At 42.9% G+C, this 19,684-nt stretch overlaps 1 protein-coding gene across 1 annotated transcript; it reads left to right on the top strand.

Annotated features, from left to right (window-relative positions):
• On the top strand, window positions 1–10,955 carry LOC103176926 (protein mono-ADP-ribosyltransferase PARP12). The gene is given in 13 exon segments (XM_007890810.2): window positions 1–332; window positions 1,854–1,989; window positions 2,342–2,600; window positions 2,961–3,062; window positions 4,227–4,350; window positions 4,964–5,132; window positions 6,252–6,372; window positions 6,813–6,909; window positions 8,416–8,512; window positions 9,189–9,319; window positions 9,954–10,066; window positions 10,069–10,101; window positions 10,303–10,955. Coding segments are annotated over 13 exon segments (2,034 nt in total). The 3' UTR covers window positions 10,623–10,955.
• Window positions 10,956–19,684: the final 8,729 nt, after the last annotated feature.

Genomic DNA, 19,684 nt, shown 5'->3' with positions numbered 1-19,684 from the left:
ATGTCACAAGTGACAGATCTCACTGAAGTTAGCATAAAGACCCTCTGCTCTAATGAAGGAGCTCTGGATTACGGTACACTCCATTCATTACTCAGCACAGATTTCAAAGTATCTGAAACAGAGCTGAGTCGGGTCTTGGGGAATACTGAGGCCTTTGTTGTGCTGAACAGAGCCAAGTCAGTGGGATCAAACCTAGCTCAAGGTAATCTAATCATCGCCCTCACCTCGGTTAGGCTGTGCAGGACCTATTCCAAGACCAGCTGCAATAATTGTGGATTTCTGCACCTCTGCCGCCGCTTTGTCTATGATGACTGCAAACCAACTGATCCCAAGTAAGTCATTCACTTGCAAGGTGCCCAGCATAGGTAATAGTGTCTTTTAGAGAATTATTGACATGGGCATTAGACACAGGCATCTGACACAGGCAAAGAGAGAATAGAAACAGGAGTAGAATTCCTCCATTTTCCCCCTCCCCCCCAACATACCTTTGCAGTACCTTTGTTTGGCAATGTTTGCTGACTAAACATTTCTAACATTTCTGACATTGCATACCCTTTCATTTGGAATCCTGTATTACAGTGGTTGGAGCACTCACCTCGCAAACAAGAGACCTGGGTTTGATTCCTGGGCAGGGCGAAACACTGGGCAAGTTTCCTTACTCCACATGTATCTGTTTATCTAGCAGCAAGTAGGAATCTGATTGTTAGTCGATTGCAGATCTCTTTTCCGGGGGTAATAATCCCTTCCAAAAAAGCCCCAAACATTTGGTTGCTCAATCCAGGACTGTTTGTGGGACACTGCTGTGTGCAATTGGCTGTCAGGTTTTGCCACAAAATATACAGTCAATTCACTTAACAGTATATTCCCTGAAGCGCTTTGAGACGTCTCAAAGATGCGATAATGGGCTAGATCAAATGCAAGGGTTATTATTAATAATAAAAATCTGGATATTCCGGAACATAATTGCCTGGGATCTTCAGGATGCCTGGAATGTAGAATACCCTACCTCCAAACCATCACTGCATGATTTTTTTAAAAAAAGGGAAATTTGATGGAAAACTGAAGGTTATGTGAGGTGAGAAAATGGAGAGAATGGCCAGTGGCCAGTGCTTGACTTGATGGCCAAATGGGTTGTTTCTGTGATGTAGCACTCTAATAATTCTCCTCAAGTAGCAGTCTTGTATTTGGTGTGGGAATTCTCTTTTACCTGGACATGAGCTTTGCTCACAGGTTGCCACCAAAATCCATTTGTGCTCTTCCCTTTTTTTTCTCCCTTCCCACCTGCCTCAAACCAGATCAAAAAGTGAGTGTAGTGTAGCTTCAACCTGCTCTTGCACTGCCCACAGGGTGTTCACAAAGTCCTGTTCCCCCCACCCCACCATGTGTTTTATCTGCAGTGCACTGACCAACAACTAAAACGTGGAAGAATGATGATAATTGTATTGAGAAGGACTTAATTGTATTCAGTACAAGTGTTTAACTATATTTAGACAAGCAGAGGATTGTTGTGAGTGCCATCATTTTCACAGCAGATGTGATGTAGCGTGGTGTTGCCATGTTGGTGCGACATCTTCCATAACACGATGGAGTGATAAGGAAGCTACTGGTATCAGACATTGTTACACTCGACAATGATAATGAAAATTCATTGTAAGAAATAAAACCAGGGTTAACAGGACTTTGTGAACACCCTGTACAATACTGCGTATTAATCACGCACATATACACAATCACACCCCAACCAGGTATGTGCCATTATGATTGTGACTGTATTATGCTGGGCAAGTAGCAAACAGGTTCTTGAAAAGGCTAAAATATTTGCTTCTGTGGGTGGTGTTGTTTTTCCATTTTAGAAAACGCTGCACGCAATCTCATGACATCCATTCCCCCCACAACTCTGCCATCTTGACTGCTAATGGGCTAGGCAGCTTGAACACAGAGGAACTACGCCAGCTATTGCTACAAAATGATCCCATCCTGCTGCCTGAGGTAGGAGGCCTTGATTGACATTGAGAAATATTGCCATCTGTACCAAATGGCAATATTTTTTCCCTTCAAATTCAGACCTTTTTCTGATTTCCAGCTAATCGTTATGTGTAAAACACTTAAAAAGCTTGCTTGCTCTTGTGGCTGAAGAAGTACAGTGAATAGCTGAGCCATACGGACTGGGAAAGTTCCTACATTTGATTGCAGTAAATTGGGAAGGGTAGGGGAGGGTTGGGGAAGATGGAATGAGTAGCGATTGGAGGTAAATCATTCTTAGCCGTTCTTGCAATCAAGTGGGAAGGTAGTAATGACCACGTGAAATGATATTTGGTTTTTGTTTGTATTTCTTTCTAAGGTTTGTTCATTTTACAACAAAGGAAGTGGTCGCGATGGAGCCTGTAGCTTCAAGCAATCCTGCAAAAATATTCATATCTGCCTTCCATTCATTCTGGGAACCTGCTCTCTTGGTAACCAGTGTATGCGATTACACAGCTTCCTGGAGAGCCGGGCTCTCTTTGAGAGCTGCCGACTAAACATAGAGTTGGTGTGTGATTTACCATCAATATACTTAAACATCTGTCAGATTAAAATATGGAAATCTGCCAGTGTCAAAGGTAGAGTTTTTTTTCTCTTTCAATTTTTTTGAGAATAATAATTTTATAAAGCATGATTATAAAGCATGCCACAACATTTCTGTGAAGTATGTATTTGTGGGTGAAAGGGGCAGGCAATCAAGTCTAACAGAGTGAATTCATTAATTCTTGGCCAAGGAAGGAGAGGGATTTCTCCTTTCTGGAAAAACGTATCTGAAATGTATTCTTTTCAAATATCTACCAGTTTTTGTTTGGGAGAGAGAGTAAAGTCAATGTGTGTGTTTCTGAATGCTGTTGGCATCACTGCCTATAATGGAAAGGACAGTATTGTTATTGCTCAGTGATGACCCTGAGTCTTTTTTTCTCTCTGTTCCCTTCCAGAGAAGCGAAGCCCACGCCGCAAGACTTCCAGTGATTGCAAGAGTGATGTGGACAGTGAGAATATTTGCTTGTTCTTTCTCAGGAAGCATTGTTCCTATAAAGGTACCAAATGCCCACATGTGCAGATTCTAAACCTTGTTCTCTAAAACTCACCAATTGTAAATGAGCTGCAATTATATTCTAATTATAGAGGAACTTTGTTTTAATCAAATGGCTTAATGTGAACAAATATGTCTTCAATAACCTTCTGCCTCTCAGACACTGAGCACTCTGTGTCCTGATAATCCTCCAGGAGTGGGTCCGACTGTACAGCAATGTTGTGGCGACATACGTCTGCCGTTCATTTATGTCCAAAGGTCACTCACTTATCGAAAGTATGAGATCGGTGGCGCCTTCGGTTAATCAATAACAGGCTACGTGGCTGAATATCAGGCCTTAAGCAGGACCAGAGATTTGAAAATTCTTTTCCCCCCCTCCCCCCAAAAGAGGGGCACAGAAAAGTCAATATATATAACAGACACCAAACAAAAGTAGTTTATAAAGTCCATCAGAAAAATTTTGTAAGAGTTCCACTGAGTGGGTAACGGCAGCTCTTGTTCAGCAATTTGGCTAGAATCCATGGTCTTGACTCGTGGAGTCCTGCAGTAATAATAATATTAATCCTTGCATTTGATATAGTGCTTTTCACGTCTTCTAGACATCTCAAAGCGCTCCACAGAATATACTGTAAAGTGAATTGACTATATTTTGTGGGTGAAACACAGCAGCCAATTACACACAGCAGTGTCCCACAAACAGTCATGGATTGAGTGACCAATCATTTTTTTTCTTGAGGATTTATTATCAGGCATGTGGAGTAAGGAAATCTGCCCAAGGTTTTGTGCTGCTGGGAATCAAACCCAGATCTCTCACATGTGAGGCGAGTGCGCTAATCACTGAGCTACAGGACTCTTATGGTATATTAGTTAGAGCCGGGCAGGGTGAAATGTTAGGCAAGTTTCCTTGCTCCACACGTTTCCTTACTTTTTTTACCTAGCAGTAAAGTAGAAACCCGGTTGTTAGTCAATTGGCAGATTGCTTTTCCGGGGGTTATAATCCCTTCAAAACTTTTTTAAAAATAATAATTTGGTCACTCAATCCACAACTGTTTGTGGGACACTGCTGTAGGCATAATTGAAAATAGCCAATAGTAGCTAAGTGGAAGGCTGACTCTAAACTACGATGTCTGTATCGCTTGTGAAATAACCCAAATTATTTTCCTATCAGATCAGTGTAAACTGGTACATTTCAAGCTCCCCTACAGATGGCAAATTTATGAAGGAACCTGGAAGGATTTCACAAACATGGAGGAGATAGAAAAGGACTTCTGTGATCCGTCAAACAAAGCCAGGTCGGTTCTAGTTGTATTTACCAGGGGAACTGAATTGTGATAGAGCTTCATAAACTTTAATTTATTCATTTATAAATGGCAGTTTCTGATGGATTAGTTCATGATAGTGAAAATAAAGAGATACAGAGAGAGAAAAAAGAGGATGGAAACCAGAGGTATGAAATGAGGGAAGGGTTATTTATCAGATGATGAATTTTTGCTTCTAATCTGTCCAGGAGTCTAAGATGGGTGGTTGAATTTCCATCCATCTATAGGAACAAAACTTGGGCTTTATACAATTGGGTGTTTTTGAGGGGGGGGGGGGGGGGGAGAGGAAGAGATTAGAAGTGGGGGCGAGGTGAGAATTCCATCTGATTTCCGAACATTGATAGAGGAAGAAGAATTCAGAGAACCTCCATTAAAGATAAAAGATAAATACGGTGTAGCTGATGCAGATCATAGAGATCGAGGGTTAATTTTTGCTTTATACAACATATTATTGCCAACATATCATCACCCGTGAACCTGGAGCATTATCGAATGCTGTTTCTTTCCATCTTTTTTCCTACATTTTGATCCTTGTACTGCAGCTACCTTCTAATCTGCTTTTTGGGCTGTTTATTTTCTGTTACAGAGGTGGATCCCCACCTATTAATTTCATAACAATGACCAGCAACTCCTGCAAAGTGAGACGTCTCTCCACAGTCTCCTCTGTCACCAAACCTGAGCATTACATCCTTACCACAGAGTGGCTCTGGTACTGGCAGGGCGATTCTATAAAATGGATTGAATTTGGAAAGCAGGTGAGTTTGTGTGCTCTCTCTCTCTCTTTCACTCCTTCTCATGTTCAAGAAAATGATGGTCTGCTGGGTATTGAGCCCAGACCAGCATGGGCAACAAATGTAACTACATGACTGCTGAGATGTACAGATAGACAGGAAAAGGATGGAAAGTGACACAGAATGTTAACCCAATATGTAGCTAAGTCATATAAATCAGGAAGATACCAGGTAGAAAACCGTTTTGAGTTTTAAAGATAGAGTTAATGATGATGACCCTCATGGATGTGCTTTCATTGCCTCAATTATTGGTCATTAATGATGAACCTGTCCTCTTGCTGCAGTTGCACCAAAAGACCATTACCAGATCTGACTCCACTGGCTCCCCATCCCCCAGAGGATTGACTTCAAGATCCTCGATTTCACCTTTAAGGCCATCCATGGCCTTGCCCCCTCCTACCTCTCTGACCTGCTGACTCCCTACCAACGTGCCCGCTCCCTCCGTTCATCGGGCTCTGGCCTGCTCCATGTCTCCCGCCCTAAAATCGGTGGCCGGGCTATCAGCCTCTCTGCCCCCACACTCTGGAACTCCATCCCACAGTCTCCTTGACTGTGCCTTTCATCTCCCTCCCACCTGTCTACCTTCCCTCACCCCTACACCACTCCTCCACCATGCTCGGGCCCCGACACCTGACTGTTCAGCACTTTGGGACGTCCTCCCGACGTGAAAGACGCTCTACAAATGTAATTTTGTTGTTGTTGATCAGACCAAATGATCACAGGACTGGGCCCAAAGACCTAGAGTCTCTCATGGTCTTGGCCATGAAAACGTAAGGCTGGGCAGAATTTAGGAAAATTCTTAAATTTGAAATTCAATTTTCAAGGAAGTCGGTGATCTCAGTTTTCAAAATATTTTTAAAAAAAAACAGAATTTAATAATTTTCCAGTATATGGCATGATCTTAAATTGAAGACCCTCAGGAGTTTGGGAGCTCTAACTATTTGCTCATTAATAGTGATCGAAGGTATTTCATGATGTCTGACCTTGGTCCAAGTCCTTTCATATGAAAATACAGTTCCTGATCAAGACAGTCGTCCCTGCTCAGTTCAATGCTAACAGTAGTTTTGTGATGTTACTTGACAGGAAGAGCTGTACGGAGTTGCCTCTGTCACCTCTGCAGACTTGGAGAATTTGTATTTGACTCAGAGCATAGAAACAGTGGAATTCAGAGCTGGAAAATACAACTACAAGTTGGACTTTAAAGGTATGCTTACACATACCTGGGAGTGTGAACAGAGAAAATGGTTTGTTTCAGTCTTAGCTTCTATTGTGGAGGGGGTGGTTAGCAGCTTATGTTTGGTCTTGGTGGAACCACCGCAGTCCTTCAACCATTAAGGTTGTATCTAAACATATCCTCAGGGAGAGGATAGTGGAGCCTCTATAGAGTTTAACTGGTTCCAAGGTGCAGGGGTATAAGCAGGATATTTCAAACAGCCTGGTAGGAAATTTAGCCAAGTCTGAAGAAGATCTGGGAGGAGCTAAACAGCAGGATCTGGGGGAGGATGGGCAGTGGGGGGTGTTATTGGGCCAACTTTTACAGGAGGAGTGGAGGGGGTGCAATAGCTGCATGTAGCACCTGCAGAGTGGGACAGAAGAGAGTCTTGGGTGTGAAATCTTATGGCGTAACATTTCATTCTTCTATAGGAATGTTGCAAATAAATCTGCTTCTTGGAACATGCAGAGGTGTCCGAAGGCGACCAAGGTTTATTTCAGAACAACAAATGACAAGAGAGATGTACAGGTATTTCTTTCCAAATGCCCACCTGCAGGTTTTAGGAAAGGATAGAGACTGACATTTAAAACAACCTCTGCAAAAACAATCGAGAAAGTAAGGCATTGGCTCCAAGCCTTTGACTTTGGTAACTGTCCTCTCAGTGAATTGTTGGTCTTGCATCACTCAGTTCTGAAATTAACATGAAGGGAAGGTTTTTATGAATTTGAGAGATGTACAGCAAGTTTATTTGTGTTGAGATCCCTCCTATGGTCAAATAGCATGCTAACATTCTGTGACCTGTCACACATGAAGATTGTCACTGAAAATTGAAGACTGGAACACTGCTGGTCCAGTGAAATCATACCCCACCTCTCGAGAGGGAGGTGGGGACTGAAAAGAGGCAAAAAAGAAGGGGAAGTTTTGAAAGGATTAAATAGTCAAGCTTAATAAAGCTTGTACAACACTTGCAGTTTCTAGATGGGGAAACCTCTTTTCTGCTCTAAATTTCCAATTTAGTTCAATTGCTTATATATCCCAGTTACAGTCACTGGACAACTCATCTTGCTGAAAAGCACTAATTGTCATAATCTTGTCCAATTTGCTGCCGAAGGGCTAAGGGCAGCACAGGCAGTGTGATCTCTTGCACTGGATCAATTTCGATAATCAAGTGTACATTGAAGCTACACTTGAACTTAGCCAACAGGCAGGCATTCAGAACACCCAAATAATATTGAATTTATGAATTGGGTCAGTTTGAAACTGCATGTCTGAGGTGCGATTAGAGTTGGTGACAGAACAACAACAAAATAACATTTATAAAGTGCTTTTCATGTCGAAGATGTCCCAAGGCGCTGAACAGTCGGGGATCAGGACCTGAGCGTTGTGGGGGCAGGATTAGGATGAGGGAGGGCAGAGAGGTAGGAGGGTGGCTGAAAAGGAGGGTCTTGAGTCACGCCTTCAAGGAGAGAGTAAGGCGAAGGGATTGTGGGGTGGAGTTCCAAAGGGTGCGGGCAGCGAGGCTGAAAGCCCGCAATGGTAGAACCATGCTTCACTCTCAGGCTTTCCATACTGACCAAGACTAATGGGAGAAGGGGACTGCAGATCATTGAAACCTTCAATGGGCTTGCATCAGTGGGAGTTAGGTGTTTATCACAAATTACCAGCCCATTTCCAACCTGCCCTCCCTTGCCAAGTGCTGAAACGCATTGTCGCTAACCAGCTTTGCTCTCACCTCACCCGCCTCGAGCCCCTCTGGTTTCCGCCCTGCCCATAACAGAGTCGGCGCTTGTCACAAATGACTTCTCTCTCTCTCTCTCTCTCTCTCTCTCTCTCTCTCTCTCTCTCTCTCTCTGTGATCTGTACTCCCTCTGCCCACCAGGTCGCACCTGAAGACCTTCTTATTCGACTGTGTCTATGGTTCCCCCCCCCCGGCTCGGTGTTGTGCTCCGCCACTGTCAAGTGCTCTGGGACATTACCCTGCATGAGGGCCACATAAATGCAAATTGTCGTTGTTTAACAGCTGTCTTTTTACAGCAAAGAGCAGCCTGGACAAGGCAAGGACTATCCCCCTGTAGGCAAGACAGCCCCAACACATTGGGATCTGAAAAATCAGCCTGACATCGGATATAAGGTAAAGTACTTTAGCTGCGTAAATATCAAAATTTATTCCGTAGTTGCTGTTCCAGGGAGATCAAATTGGTTCCAAACAACTGGGTTCTTTCTCCCGACGTGAAAGGTGCTATACAAATGTAATCTTGTTGTTGTTCTTAATTATGCTCCCATGTGTATTTCCGAGCTTCTTTCCCTCAGATTTTTAAAATATTTTTCTTTCTGTTTGAACGCTACATATAAGACCTTTCACAACTGAACACTATCCTATATTCACCCGGTAGCTATACAACTCTCTCGTAGAGTTCTTTATAGTGATCCAGGTTTGCAGCCCAAGCTGAATTTTTCCCTTTCTCTTCTTTTCCCCCAACCCCAGCCTTTAAACACTGAGGCCAATTGTAGTGTCACCACCACAACCCTGGCTGACACCCATTAACACAACAGACCAAAATAGCAGCTTTCTGGTCTGTTTGACTCAGTACCCCATCATATTGCACTTTCACCTTCTCAGCCAGACTTGCAAAATAACCTGGTCATTTTATGCATAGCTCAGTGCAGTACTGAGCATACAATCAGGAAAGTCATTGTTTAAAAAAATCAATTGGTATTAAGTTACTCTAGTTATTTTGTCGAATTGGGAATGTTTTGAACGTATTTAACAATGCTGGGTAATTCTAACTGAGCTGATCTCTCTGCAGCTCGTTCAGCTCCAGGTGCCTTCTGAGGACTACAAGCAAGTGGAGTCTCTCTTCCAGAAGACTATGAGTAACAGTACCATCCGGAAAATTGAAAGAGTCCAAAACTTGCCTCTATGGCAAGTTTATCAATGGTTTGTAGTTTTCACATTTCTGAAAGGTTGGGTTTTTAAATTGCTTTTTTTTAAAAAATAAGGTGAAGTGATGTATGTTCATAGATCTGTTGGAAGACGAGCAGAAGAACTGAAATAGTCTCTTGTCCAAATAGCATAATACTAGGTTAATACAACTCATTTAGGATCGAGTTACTGTCATTTAATTCAAAATAAGAAGACACTGATGTACATAACTTCTTTATGCTATGGAACCTAGGGTAAGGGAACATGGTTGAAAGCTTTGACAGGGAAGGACTAGATGCAGAATGGCATTAAGGACAGTCTTGGAGAAGCCAATGGCCTTCTCTCCACAGTGTAGTAGCAGGTGGCCCAGGCTGTGCCTGGAATATTACACTGAGTTCTGATTTTATTAGAATTGTAAAATCCTTGCATTGACAAAATGCCAAAATCAGGAGATGAAATCAATATATGAGATGATGTACTGCACTAAAAAGGAGGTATTGGAATAGCCCAGAAATGTTTACACTGGAGAAGAGATGATTGGGGGGTAATCAATGGTCTCCTCCTCTAAGATGTATTTATTTTGCGTGCGTTTTATTTTGTTGCTGACTGTGCAAAGTCACCACATTGTCCATTTGTTCTTTGAACTCAGGCAGAAAGAGCAGATGAAGAAGAAGAGTGGGAAAGAGGTGGCTGAGCAACTGCTATTCCATGGCTCCAAGAGCTCACTTCCCACTGTGGTCTGCCAGCAGAATTTTGACTGGAGATCTGTGGAATGCATGGAAACGGATTTGGAAAAGGTACAAAATGCGTGAATGAAATAATCAATTTAAACTTTTTTTTTGGAAATTCAGACTAAAAATAAAATAGCCAATTAATTTCTAAAATTAATGAATTATCAGTTAAAGCTACAGTTTGACTGAGAGCACCCATTTATCAGTTTATGCTTGAGCATTTCCACACACATTTAAAAATAAGTGTATTTTTTTGTGTGCCCTTAGGAAACTACTTTGCCACCAATGCATCCTACGCTGATGGTAATTCCCCGTCACCGTTATCCTCAAGAACCATGTATCTTGTAAAGGTTTTGGTTGGAGAGTTTACCAAGGGAAAGGAGGCTGACTGCCGGCCTCCTTCAAAAGATAACACGCTAACCAACTTGTACGACAGTTGCACTGACAATGTTGCTGACCCATCTCTCTTTGTCATATTTGACAAACACCAGATCTACCCTGAGTATGTGATAGAATATGTCAAAAAAGTTGGCTTCTTTCAGTGGATCTTTGAAAAGATGTCTGGACAGTCTGCAGCTACCAAGTGAAATGAGCCAAGTCTCGCCGTTTTTTGTTGATGCTACAAACTTGTTCTATGAGTATTGCTGGGCAAGAGCTGCCTGTCATCATCAAACTACCCTACCCCGAGAGAGTAGCTTCAACATCTGTCAACCAGGCCAACCGGCTATTAGATTATGGTTTGCAGAAATACATAATTATTTGAAAGTGGACAATAGGTGAGCGTTTTGGAGTCGCTCTTCATCACACTCCCAGAATGTTAACCTACCTTTCTGGTTCAGATGCTGCTTTATCTGTTCTGAATTTCCAGCATATCCAACTTGTATTTCAGATTTCCAGCATTTGCATTTTTTTTCATCTCATGAACCTATGGTGTTCGCCATCACTTGTAGGTGCCTTACAGTGGTTCCTTTACTTTAAAGGAATGGGAGCTGATCTGGAGCTGCTAGACTCTAGGTGACCACTGCTGCAGAATATAAAGTGATATCGAACCATTGCCAGGTATTGCTTGAGAGTTAGGAGACTCTAGATTGGTTCAATGGCTGATACGAATCACTGGCCCCCATTAAAATGAATGGAACAACATCACCTCTTCTCATCGCAGCACTGGACTGTCTTAGAGAAGGTCACGTCCTTTTGATCCTCAAAGTACAAAGCTATCCCAATAAACTAATTTTCATAATTATCAATAATTTTCTTCTAAAGAAAAGAGGAAGAGGTAGGACAGAAACTTTCCTTTAGCAGTATTCTCTTCTTTTGGGTCAGAAATTTGTGGGTTCAAGCCCCATGCTGGGATATTGAGCTCACATTCCATGCTGACTTTCTGTTTCAATGCTGGGAGAACACTGTACTGTCTGAGGTGTTGTCCTTTAGGTGAGATGTTAAACCAAGGTTGTATCTGCTTGTTCCTCCAGTGGACATTTATAAACCTTTATAAAGACCTCATGACACTTCCAAAAGAGATGGGAATTTCTCCCATTGTCTTGATCAACAATCCTCCAGATAAATTGGTCATGGCTGTTTGTGGGACTTTACTCTTTACAAACTACCTGTTGCATTTTGAGACATTTGACGTTATAGGTTTTGACTGGGCAGGCAGATGGCAAATTAAGTTTAATATAGAAAAATACAAAGTAATTCCCTTCAGCAGGAAAAATAAAGAAGCGGTCTATAGTCTAGATCAGGGGTTTTCAATCGGGATACGTTTATACCCAGGGGCACTTCTGATGGTACTCTAGCTGATTGTTTTACAAACTGGGGTGCGTGATGAGGTTATCAGGGGTGCGCATTAGGATTTCTACCTGCCTGTTTTTAACTGGCCTGTCTGGCTTTAGTACTCCCTTACTGGTTGCTGGCTTCTTATGGTGCCGGGATGCGTGCAAGAGAAAGAGAGCATACCTGGATCGGAGAAACATGATGGGAGCACAGGCGCAGGGCGGAGTTGCAGCGTGCAACACAAGGCTGGGACAGAACCCGCAATATGCATTTGCAGCTTTGTGGCAGGAAGGTCTTCATCACCTAATAGCCGCAGGCATGGTTAACAGCTATTAGACTATGGTTTGCAGAAGTATGTAATCATTTGAAGGTCTTCAGATGAAAGGTAAGTTAATGTTTGAAATTCTTCCCCCATGTTCCCCTATTTAGTAATACTTGTGCAGTAAAAGGAGAAAGATATAGGTCTTTCTTTTCCTGTATAAGTATTTATGTTATAGACTACATTACATTAAAATATTACTGAAGAGGTGTTTACGTTAGTACCACTCCATGTGGAGAGGGACAGGAAGAGAGTCTGAGCGGATGTTAAATGTATTTTTATTATTATTAGGCTCTGTGTGGAGTAAGGAAACTTGCCCAAGGTTTCGCCCTGCCTGGAATTGAACTCAGGTCTCTCACTTGCAAAGCGGGTGCTCTACCCACTGAGCTACAGGACTCCACGTAAATGTATTTTTATGTAATGTAACAGTGTATATTTATTATGTAGGTTCTATTTTGGTTTGTGAATCCTGAGGTAAAGTTCAGACAAAGACCAGGCTGAACGTGGTACAATCAATCTAGTTTATTACTTAGCGAAAAGTAGCAATATCTAACAGTTAAAGGAATTATGCTTCCGACTGTAGAATACAATTTGCGGCCGATGAATCAGTTGATTGAACTGGATTCTGTGGCAGAGATGGAGGGAATCGACTGGATTTGAGTGCGTTCATCGATTGAGTGCGTTGTGGACGGTCTTCTTGAGATTGGTTGATCTTTTTGAGATCGGTTGAGGTTAACTGCTCTGTTCCCCAGCTATGCTCTTCTGATTTTCCTCTGAACCTGTGTTACCTTATACTTTTCCGAGTCCCACCAAATCTGCAACTGAGAAATCTCTCCTGGCCTATTTGATGCCACTTATCACTGATATTTCATGAATGCAAACATCTACCATCCTGACCAGCTTCCGACCATTTGTTCAAACCATGCATTTCAAAGACTCAAGAGTAATTAGCACACAGATCCAAACAGATTGTTTCCGCCATTCCTGTTGATCTTTGACAACCTTTGGAATTCAAACCCATAACTTGTGATTTATACAGTAAACAAATCCATAATGCTTTGGTCTTCTTTGGTTCATTCCACATGAACTCTGAGATAGCTTACAATTATAATTTTATTATTAAACAATAACTGCTCTTTATGATAAATATTTGTTATTAAAAAATGTAGGCCTGGTGCCATGAAGAGGTATATGAAACACTAAGTTTATTCAGTAGTAGTGTTACTGTGCTATTTGTTGTTCTGTTATTAAGAAAATGTATTATTAGCTGAGAAAATAAAATCCTCTATACAAAACGACTGTTTTGTAGAAAGAGCGGGTGCAGAAGGGACTTGAATTTCTGAAGAGGGGAACAGCAAAAACATTTAATTTGATAAGCAGATTATTCTGCCTTTTATTGCAACTGTGGTACTATCCAGTAGAGCAAAAATCATAAAGGGTGCTTGAGCAGAAAACAGACAGAAGAGGTATATTGTTTTTAAATAAAAGTTTGAAAAACGCAGGTCTAGATGGTAGAAATCTAAGAGCAGTAGAGGAGCGAAGAGATCTGGGGATTCAGATCCACAAATTTCTAAAAGTAGAAAATAAAAAATGATTTGATGATGTTGAATTAATACAAAACCTTGGTTAGACCACATTTGGAGTATTGTGTCTGATTCTGGTCTCCACACTATGAGAAGAATTTAGCTGTGATGGAAAGAGTACAGAGTAGGTTTACTAGGATGATACCATGGTTGGCAGGTTACTTCTATAAGGATAGAATGCATAAGTTGGGTCTTTTTTTGCTATAAAGTGATATTGCAGGAGGAACCTAATAGAATAGTTTAGAATTATAAATGGGTTTGAGAAAAAAAAACTGGTTCGAGTTTCAACTGGTTGTGGAGTCCGTAAGCAGGAAACACAAATATAAGATAGTCACTAGGGGGTCCAAAACATAAATTAGGAGTAATTACTTCACAGAAAGGATAGTCAGATGGTGGAACTCACTGCCTAAAGTGGCTGTTGAATCAAATAGTGTAGATGCGTTCAAAAGGAAGCTAAGCCTTCACAAGAGGAAGAGGAGAACAGAAGGATATGGAAGGGTATTGTGTGGAGAATAAACACCAGCAAGGACTGGTTGAGCCAAGTGGCCTGTTCCATGCTGTTCATTCTTTGTACTATATAAAATCCAAGGTTTATTATTGATGAATAAGGTGATCCATTGAAAGAAATGATATTCTCTTAGAATTAAAACTCTTACATGTCGCTATCAAGTTTCGTTTGGCCCTTGACACTTTGTTCTATGTAGCATAGATCTTGTGCAAACATGAAACGTGCAATTGTATAACAGCTTTAGTAAAGTCTTTTGAGTTGTCCAGAGTTCCTGTTGCTGTTTCTTTTCTGTTCTTGTGCAAACGAGATGCCATCATGTCATATACCAGGCTGTGAAATTTCTTTTATTTACACAGCAGGAATGATCCTGAAGCACTGAGGGCAAAAAGTGAACCACACACAGGTGTAAATAATGATTAGTTATGGATGATTATGTTATGTATTATAATGACTTTAAGCGTTGATTCATATGATTATGGGTGATGTACTCACTGTTGTTTAATAAGGAAAATGGACAATTGAATGACCTATGAAACCCCTGAAGTCAGCAGTAAATTGAACCCAGCGGTCAGCAGGCTAGTACAAACTGGTTTAGAGCTATCAAAGAAGTTAGATGAAATTACATTTTCCAGAACAAAGAAACATGTCAGAAAACAGTTTCAAGGCCAAGACAGGGAGACTGAGACGGGAGATTAGGAGCCAGGAGAAGAGTCACGAGGGGCAAAGGAATGCGTGAGAACTCATCACTGAGGGGCACCGATACAATGAACACCATGTGCAGGTTAAGATGAGCAGATCTGAAGGAAGGTTAGGGTCCAAAATTGATGTGACTGAAAGAGTTAGTACTTTTAGAAACTGAGTGAAGTTGTCTCAGATTGGGGAGAGAACAGAGGAGGAGCTCTGTGGTCAACCTTGCGAAGGGCTGACCTCTCCGACCGAAACCACAGAAACTCAAGATTGAGAATGACTCCTTGGAGGATGAGCAGGAGGGCTGAAGGAGGGAGAACCAAACTCGGAGACCAGCAAACCGGCAGCTCTTCCAGTTGATCACGCTGCTCACTGGAGAACTCCGGACTCCGACTTCTAAGGCAGAATAGCACCGACGCACCAGAGGGAAACAGGGTAACCGAGAGAGAAAGAGAGAGAGAAGGAAGCCTTGTCACAGACTCCAGAGACCAGTCGGATTTGACCGCTGACCCAGCTTCCTGACCCAGCACATTGCTTTTACCGACCGGGGTGATTGACTGCTAATTACCGGTAGTATAGTTTCGCACTTCCACGTATCCATACATAAGCTTTCACTTAAAACCTTTGATATTATGTGATTCAACCTTATGATTTATTGAATTATATTCGGGATCAGTATTCGACCGACTACAGGACTGTATGTGATGTATTTAGTTTATTGTCTAATGTTCATTTAACCTTTAAGGTATAACCAATCACTAACCCTTATGAGTCTTTCAATATTCGTGATGTCAGTTGCAACCATTTGTTTTGATTAAACTTACTTATGCTATCAAAAGTTATACTATGTGTGTGTATCAATTCAGGCATCGCCGTTATAGTTTGCACAGTGTAACAGATGAACCACGACATAAACAAGAAATAGGTGAACCACACGACTGTCCAGCTGTGTGAGCAGTCGAATCCTTCCTGTTTCCATAGGCACCTCAAACTTGTGAGTGATCCTGGCTCTTTTGGTACCTCTGAGGCAGAAAGTTATGGGTTCATATTGGGACTTGGATCCCATGTAGTTTATGGTGAGGCTCCAATTTAATGCTGGGGGNAGTGCTGGACTATCGGATGAGATGTTAAACCGAGGTGCCATTTGCATGCCCAGGTGGTTGTTGCACTGTGGCACTGTTTGAAAAGAGAAGAGAGTTTTACCTGATGTTCTGCGCAACAAGCTCCCAAATAAAATTGATCATTCCCTTCATGGCTGCTGGTGGGGCAGTGTTGTGTACTATGTTTACCCACACAACACACACAAACAGTCACACCACTTTACATCCTGTGAAGTGCTTTGAAACATCTTGACAAATCCAAGGATTATTATTAACTTTGTGTCTTTGGCACTTATGAACAGCTTTAATATCCTGTTATATTAGAAATAAGATCCAAACATGAAATTTGCATGACTGAACGCAACTGGATATTTCTCATAATCCCCACGCTTCCCCCACCACCACAATATGATGTTATATCTAGCACAAACACGTTCTCTATACTTCCTCTGTATTTAGTGGGGTACTATGTCCAATGCCGGGTACCCCAGAGTGTACACTGGGGTACTACCGGAGTCTAACCAGCTAAAACTGCATAGATCGCCATTGATATTGCTGTCCGGTAAGCTTTCCCGCTGCTTGTCCCTCTAGGACCACCCTATCTGTTAGAGTTTGGACTTCCAGGGTTCATAGGAGCTGAGTGGGATGACTCCCTGCCCCTAGCATCTGCTCTTCTGGGTCCTGCTGATGAGCCAGACTGGCTATGCTGTTATCAGCAGTGACCAGGAATACTGCGGACCCGCCTGGCTCAGGAACCAGATTACTGGGCTCCAAAGAGACCCCGCTTACCTCCCCTCCCCTCCCCCACCAGGAGGATAGTCACTAGTTGGTTGTTTGACATCCGACAAATGCGGGTTTGATCCTCAGCAGGTGGATGAGGCTCAAAGAAATTCCCTGGTACAAGAAACTCCCTACGAGCTTCCTAGTGGGCAATGCATCTCAGCATGAAATGATGGCATTTCTGAATTGGCTCTAAGGTGACATGCCTGGCAATGGAATGTCAGAATCGAGCCAGCCCTCTGTGGCAGTCTCAGTAGTCCGGTTCCTGAGCCAGGCCGATCCGCAGTATCCCAGGGCACCGTCTTCCTGTCCGTAGCTTGGGCACACATCCCTTCCCATTGAGCAGCGTTCCACCAATTGGAGGTGCGGAGTTTAAGCAGCAGCTGCTTGTCTCTCTGCAGGCCAATCAAGATGGATTCCAGGCACTGGATGTACGAAAGTATGTTCATCAACTCGGACTCCAGGTAACGACTTCCAGCAGCTGTCGTGCTAAGCCTCAAGGGTTTCCTCATCACTTCAGCCACTACACCCCGAAACTCTGGAACTCTCTCCCTGAATCTCTTCGCTTTGCCCCCTCCCTCCCCACCTTCAATCCAGCTTAAAGACCTTCCTTTTTGATCATGCTTACGGTCCCCTCCCCCCTCCTTCTCCCCCTTGATTAGGATCAGACAAATGCTCCGGGATGCTACCCCGCGTGAAGGACGCTATGTTGTTGTAAAATAATAAATAATAATCCTTGCATTTGATATAGCGCTTTTCACGTCGGGAGGACGTCCCAAAGCCTTCACAGAACACACTGTAAAATGAATTGACTGTATATTTGTGGGCGAACGCAGCAGCCAATTTCGCACAGTAATGTCCCACAAACAGTCGTAGATTGAAAATGACCAATTTATTATTGTTTTTTTGTTTTTTGGAGGGATTATTATTAGGCGTGTGGAGTAAGGAAACTTGCCCAAGGTTTCGCCCTCTGCCTGGAATTGAACTCAGGTCTCTCACTTGCAAAGCGAGTGCTCTAACCACTGAGCTACAGGACTCCAAAATATAAAGTCACGAAATGTAAAGGAATGAATCAATCAATCGCAACAAGTATTATACAAGTAACCACAGCAATTTCATTCTGTGTTGGAGTCAGCAAGTGCTTAAGGAAGGACTCACTCTCAACTAATCATGTGTCAGCCTGGCTCAGTGGTAGCACTTGCCTCCAAGTCAGAAGGTTGTGGATTCAAATTCCACATCGTGACTTGGCATCAAATCATCCTTCGGATGAGACGATGAACTGAAGGCCCGTCTGCCTGTTCAGGTGGACGTTAAAGATTCCATGGCTCTACTTGAAAAGAGAAGGGAGTTTCTCCTAGAGTTCTGGCAAATAATCTTCATTTACTCCCTAGTGGTTTATGGGACATTGTTGTGCCTGAACTGCTACGTTTCGCCCACGGTCAAAACAACTTAATGATATTTCCTTTGAAGTGTTTTGAGACATCTCAATGACGTGATAAGGCGCAAGGATTATTATAATAATCTTCTGTCTAGGCTTTGGTGGCCTACTGATGTTCTACTGCTTGGTCTTTTCCTGCTCGAGAAACAGACATTTTCTGCACAGAAGGGTTCAGGGTCCAAACAAGACACTTGAACCCACAACCCATCTATCCCAGAATAAGAGTGGCTGACATCCAAAACAGCCTCCGGGAAAAGAGAAGGATACGGGAACAGAATTTCAAAGAGGTTTGATCATTTTGGGTATATTTTTCATTGTGATCTTTCATTAGACTGTAGGCATTCTGACAAAGTGTCAAACCCCAAATGTTAATGCGTGTTTTTTGAGTTGCTGTTTGATCTGTTATGGATTTCTTGTACCTCTGCTTTTATTCCAGATATTTAATCATTTGTGCACAGCCGGTTCCTGCCTTTGCACAGCCATAGGATGGAGCTGTTGGATGGCTTATCAGAGGTCCTCAGTTCACCAGACACAATGGGAGCACCTGATAGTACAAATCGGTGATCAAGTGTTCCTTTCAATCCTTACAAAAATTTGCCTCTTTGATTGGTGTCTTCAGTTAATCAATCCTACCCGGCCTATTTCCCACCGTGCCCATGTTTCCACTCCATCTCAACAACAAATTACATTTTTATAGCGTCTTTCACATCGGGAGGATGTCCCAAGGTGCTGAACAGTCAGGGATTTGGACTCGAGCAGGGGGTTGGGATCAGGTGGGTTGCGGTCAGGTGGGGGGTAGAGAGCAAGGAGGGTAGGATTTTGGCCAAATGCGCGGTCGAAGAGGGGGTCTTGAGACATGATTTGAAGAAGCAAGATGAAGGGATTGGGGAATGTAGTTACAAAGGGTGGGGGTAGAGATGCTGATAGCCCGATGACAATGGTGGGGTGTGCTGGGCTGGGCGGGGGATATGGAACAGGCCGTAGCCTGCTGAGTGGAGGGAGCAGACAGGTAGATATGGGGTTAGCAGGTTACAGAGGTAGGAAGAAGAAAAGGTGTGGAGGGCCTTGAAGGCAAGGATGAGGATTTTGAACTCTTATCACCTGGGGGATGGGAGCCAGTAGAGCTGGACGAGAGTGCCGGTGATGGGGTCACAGAGCCTGGTGAGGGAGAGGACATGAGCTGCAGAGTTCTGGATGATCTGCAGCTTGTGGAGGGAAGAATTGGGAAGGCCAATAAGCAGGGAGTTGGTGTAGTCGAGCCTAGATGTAATAAATGTGTGAATGAGGGTTTCAGCAGCCTGAGGGGGGAGGCAGTGGAGGAGCCAGGTGATGTTGCAGCGGTAGGTGGGTCATGGCACGGATGTGGGATAGGAAGGACAGTTGAGGGTTCAAACAAGTTGCCAAGATTCCAGACTGGCTCAGTGAGGTGGAATGTGGATCCATGGATAGTGATTCTGCCAA

This window comes from Callorhinchus milii, unplaced genomic scaffold (assembly GCF_018977255.1).
Source record: "Callorhinchus milii isolate IMCB2004 unplaced genomic scaffold, IMCB_Cmil_1.0 Scaffold6, whole genome shotgun sequence".
In the NCBI taxonomy this organism is placed as follows: Eukaryota; Metazoa; Chordata; class Chondrichthyes; order Chimaeriformes; family Callorhinchidae; genus Callorhinchus; species Callorhinchus milii.
This window is presented reverse-complemented; position numbering and strand designations above follow the sequence as displayed.